The sequence below is a fragment of the Oncorhynchus mykiss genome, chromosome 7 (genome assembly GCF_013265735.2).
Source record: "Oncorhynchus mykiss isolate Arlee chromosome 7, USDA_OmykA_1.1, whole genome shotgun sequence".
Lineage (NCBI taxonomy): Eukaryota > Metazoa > Chordata > Actinopteri > Salmoniformes > Salmonidae > Oncorhynchus > Oncorhynchus mykiss.
The window spans coordinates 86,402,028-86,407,339 of NC_048571.1; the positions used below are offsets into that span (position 1 = coordinate 86,402,028).

At 44.0% G+C, this 5,312-nt stretch overlaps 1 protein-coding gene across 2 annotated transcripts in view; it reads left to right on the top strand.

The window, feature by feature from the left end:
• Nucleotides 1-4,002, top strand: part of slc6a11b (solute carrier family 6 member 11b) — a 61,305-nt gene extending 57,303 nt beyond the window's left edge. For both annotated transcript variants that reach the window (XM_036984279.1, XM_036984278.1), the window contains exons 14-15: nucleotides 1-17; nucleotides 3,105-4,002. The exon at nucleotides 1-17 is cut by the window's left edge and continues 154 nt beyond it. In XM_036984279.1, coding sequence (XP_036840174.1) covers nucleotides 1-17; nucleotides 3,105-3,257 — 170 coding nt within the window. In that variant the 3' untranslated portion in view covers nucleotides 3,258-4,002. The remainder of the gene's footprint in view (nucleotides 18-3,104) is intronic.
• The last annotated feature ends 1,310 nt before the right edge of the window (nucleotides 4,003-5,312 follow it).

Below are 5,312 nucleotides of genomic sequence, written 5' to 3' on the forward strand. Positions count from 1 at the left end.
CTGGAACCTTCTCAGAGGTCTCCCTAAACCTTCACTAATGTTACTGATACACTATCAACCTTCACAGAGGTCTCCCTAAACCTTCACTAATGTTACTGATACACTATCAACCTTCTCAGAGGTCTCCCTAAACCTTCACTAATGTTACTGATACACTATCAACCTTCACAGAGGTCTCCCTAAACCTTCACTAATGTTACTGATACACTATCAACCAATCACCTTCTCAGAGGTCTCCCCAAACCTTAGCTAATGTTACTGATACACTATCAACCTTCTCAGAGGTCTCCCTAAACCTTAACTAATGTTACTGATACACTATCAACCAATCAACCTTCTCAGAGGTCTCCCTAAACCTTCACTAATGTTACTGATACACTATCAACCAATCAACCTTCTCAGAGGTCTCCCTAAACCTTAACTAATGTTACTGATACACTATCAACCAATCAACCTTCTCAGAGGTCTCCCTAAACCTTAACTAATGTTACTGATACACTATCAACCAATCAACCTTCTCAGAGGTCTCCCTAAACCTTAACTAATGTTACTGATACACTATCAACCAATCACGCAATCAACCTTTTCAAAGGTCATGCTGAGGTCACACTGATAGTCACGCTGAGTGTCACGCTGAGGTCACACTGATAGTCACGCTGGGTGTCACATTGATAGTCACGCTGATAGTCACGCTGATAGTTACGCTGATAGTCACATTGATAGTCACATTGATAGTCACACTGACAGTCACATTGATAGTCACACTGATAGTCACATTGATAGTCACATTGATAGTCACATTGATAGTCACACTGATAGTCACATTGATAGTCACGTTGATAGTCACACTGATAGTCACATTGATAGTCACACTGATAGTCACACTGATAGTCACATTGATAGTCACATTGATAGTCACACTGATAGTCACACTGATGGCCACGTTGATAGTCACATTGATAGTCACACTGATAGTCACATTGATAGTCACATTGATAGTCACATTGATAGTCACACTGATAGTCACACTCCAGTCTCCCTTTCAGGTGCTCTTAAATGCAAGTAAAACTAAATGCATGCTCTTCAACCGATCGCTGCCTGCACCTGCCCGCCTGTCCAGCATCACTACTCTGGACGGCTCTGACTTAGAATATGTGGACAACTACAAATACCTAGGTGTCTGGTTAGACTGTAAACTCTCCTTCCAGACTCATATTAAGCATCTCCAATCCAAAATTAAATCTAAATTCGGCTTCCTATTTCGCAACAAAGCATCCTTCACTCATGCTGCCAAACATACCCTCGTAAAACGGACTATCCTACCAATCCTTGACTTCGGCGATGTCATTTACAAAATAGTCTCCAACACTCTACTCAGCAAACTGGATGCAGTCTATCACAGTGCCATCCGTTTTGTCACCAAAGCCCCATATACTACCCACCACTGCGACCTGTACGCTCTCGTTGGCTGGCCCTCGCTTCAAATTCGTTGCCAAACCCACTGGCTCCAGGTCATCTATAACTCTTTTTCTAGGTAAAGCCCCGCCTTATCTCAGCTCACTGGTCACCATAGCAACACCCACCTGTAGCACGTGCTCCAGCAGGTATATTTCACTGGTCAACCCCAAAGCCAATTCCCCACTCGCCATCATGGCTAAATTATATATTTTTAACACTTACGGAGGAATAGACGTGTGTGAAGAGCGTACAGAGAGAAGCAGGCGAGTGAGGGCTGGTAGGGCATGCTGAGAGAAGCAGGCGAGTGAGGGCTGGTAGGGCATGCTGAGAGAAGCAGGCGAGTGATGGCTGGTAGAGCATGCTGAGAGAAGCAGGCAAGAGAGGATTGGTTAGGTGATGCTGAGAGAGGCAGGTGAGTGAGGGTGGTAAGGGATACTGAGAGAAGCAGGTGTTAGATGAATTTAGTTCTTATGTGTTCATTAACCAATTCAATTTAAAACACTCTGTCCGTTTCTAAGAATTTGTAAGATCCTTATTTGCATAAAATAGACAGAGACCAGTCAACCGAAATTAGCCAACAGCGTTTATTCTCGAGAGCGCTGGTCATAATACCATGTACATTGGTTTATATACCTCACATTTCGTCATAGCGTCTTAAATGCCCCCCCTCCTCTCCGACAGGGACAAAGCAGCTTCTGAAGTCCATTCCAACCCACTAACGCACATACATGACACACTATATCTGGATTATCTCCTGAAGTCTCACCACAGTTTATTACCATTTAGCTGACAGCCCCCCCCCCCCCCCCCCCCCCCCCCCCCCCCCCCCGGTTCAAACATAGGTTAATGACCCTCTTTGTTTTCGTTAAACACACACACATACATTCCTCTTTTCCCCCCTCCAACCTAGTTGGAGCTGTGTTTATTATTTTTAATTACTCCTTGTTCATGCTACCTCTAATCCCTAATGGTTAAGTTTCTGGGTAGAATTATTTAATCATTTATCTTAAACCTTGATAAAATACCTTAACAGCAGGCTAGTGAGGGCTGGTTGTGCATGTTGAGAGAAGCAGGCTAGTGAGGGCTGGTAGGGCATGTTGAGAGAAGCAGGCTAGTGAGGGCTGGTAGGGTATACGGATAGCTAATGATATGAGCATGAAAGTGAAGTGGATATAATTGGACCTGAGCATACAAGAGACTAGTGGCTGTTGCTTAAATCAATTTTTAACAGTGAGTTCTTTAGATCGTCCCGTTGGTACGTTGCCATGGAGGGCGGCCACGCGTGTTAGCAAAGCAGAGGTCCTCGGTTCGAGCCAGGCATGTGCCGAACAAGGAGGAAGTGATACTCGCTAAGCGAGCAGCGTGACGGCCATAACACTCACATCACTGGAGATAGCATTACCATGAGGGCTCAGATATAAACCATATGTGAGGCGGAGGACGCGAAACGGACCGATAACGGACAGATCCAGATCCATTGCCCCACCTCAGCAGGATCTAATGAGAATCTCCCTTCCCCTTCTCTCCCCAATCTGTCCTATCTTCCTGTCCTCCTCTCCCTCCACTACAGAGTATGATGTTCCTGAACACCCCCAGTCCAGATCTCAGTCCTAAAACACCTCTCCTCTCCCTCTCTCCCTCTACAGAGGATGACTTTCCTGACCACCCCCAGTCCAGATCTGGTGATGAGAGGTAAACTGGCTGGTATGAGCCCCTTCACCATCAGACCCAAGCCCAGCAAAGAGTCAAAGAAAGCTGCAAAGATCGCTACCATCACAGAGAAGGAGACCCATTTCTAACACTTCTCCAAGTCCAACCACTGACCAAGCCTCTATCTGTCTGTCCCCAACCACAACCACAATGAAGACAAGAACAAACATCAAACAAAACAAACAACAAACAAAACAAACAACAAACAGACGATAATAAAGGACTGTTTTATTTAGGTTTTTTTTTTTTAAAAGAGAAAGAAGTTATCACATAATTATTAGTCTTGCTTCTTCTTTTTTTTTTGCACGAACTTTATTAACACATCACCTACGTTAACATTATGACTAAAGAGATCATTTTTAACGATTAGAAGAATATCAAGTTTATTGATTGAGATCGGCATGATATCGCGCAGGTATTCGTGTCACTAGTGTTTTACTGTACAACTGTAGGTCTTTATCTAACTCATTCACTGAGTATACAAAACATTAAGAACACCTTCCATGCCCCCTAACTCAATTCGTCGGGGGGATGGACTCTACAAGGTGCTGAAAGCGTTTCCACAGGGATGCTGGCCCCATGTTGACTCCGATGCTTCCACAGGGATGCTGGCCCATGTTGACTCCGATGCTTCCACAGGGATGCTGGCCCATGTTGACTGCAATGCTTCCCACAGTAGTGTCAAGTTGGCTGGATGTCCTTTCGGTGGTGGATCATTCTTGATACACACAGGAATCTATTGATCATGAAAACCCACGGCAGCACCTACTAACATATCCCGTTCAAAGGCCTATTCACCTTCTGAATAAAACACATACACAATACATGTCTCAATTATCTCAAGGCTTAAAAATCTATCTTTAACATGTCTCCTCCCCTTCATTTACACTGCTTAAAGTGGATTTAACAAGCCAGATCAATAAGAGATCATATCTTTCACCTGGATTCACCTGGTCGGTCTATGTCATGGAAAGAGCAGGGGTTCTTAATGTGTTGTGCAGTCAGTGTACAGCAGTACTGCTGGAACCTTGCTGAAGTGTATTTTGTGTTTAGAGAGATTATTATACATTTATAGAGAGAACCTCCTTCCCAGAGTTATTATACATTTATAGAGAGAACCTCATTCCCAGAGTTATTATACATTTATAGAGAGAACCTCCTTCCCAGAGTTATTATACATTTATAGAGAGAACCTCTTTCCCAGAGTTATTATACATTTATAGAGAGAACCTCCTTCCCAGAGTTATTATACATTTATAGAGAGAACCTCTTTCCCAGAGTTATTATACATTTATAGAGAGAACCTCCTTCCCAGGGTTGTTATCAACGTATAGAGAGAACCTCCTTCCCAGGGTTGTTATCAACGTATAGAGAGAACCTACTTCCCAGGGTTGTTATACATTTATAGAGAGAACCTACTTCCCAGGGATGTTATAAACTTATAGAGAGAACCTACTTCCCAGGGTTGTTATACATTTATAGAGAGAACCTCCTTCCCAGGGTTGTTATACATTTATAGAGAGAACCTACTTCCCAGGGTTGTTATCAACTTATAGAGAGAACCTCCTTCCCAGGGATGTTATAAACTTATAGAGAGAACCTCCTTCCCAGGGTTGTTATCAATTTATAGAGAGAATCTCCTTCCCATGGTTGTTATCAACTTCTAGAGAGAACCTACTTCCCAGGGTTGTTATACATTTATAGAGAGAACCTACTTCCCAGGGATGTTATAAACTTATAGAGAGAACCTCCGAACCTCCAAATTTAAATTAACTTTCCCCAAGTTCTTGGGTCTTCCAGAAACTCTGGTTGGAGTATTTGCTCCCAGCTACCCCCGTGATTCTGGGGGTAGCTTCCTAGTCTTAAAGAGGCAGTAGGGCACTGTGCGCCAGCCCTGGTTGAAAGTTCCTTAAAGAGGCAGTAGGGCACTGTGCACCAGCCCTGGTTGAACGTTCCCTAAAGAGGCAGTAGGGCACTGTTCTCCAGCCCTGGTTGAAAGTTCCTTAAAGAGGCAGTAGGGCACTGTGCTCCAGCCCTGGTTGAAAGTTCCTTAAAGAGGCAGTAGGGCACTGTGCTCCAGCCCTGGTTGAAAGTTCCTTAAAGAGGCAGTAGGGTACTGTGCGCCAGCCCTGGTTGAAAGTTCC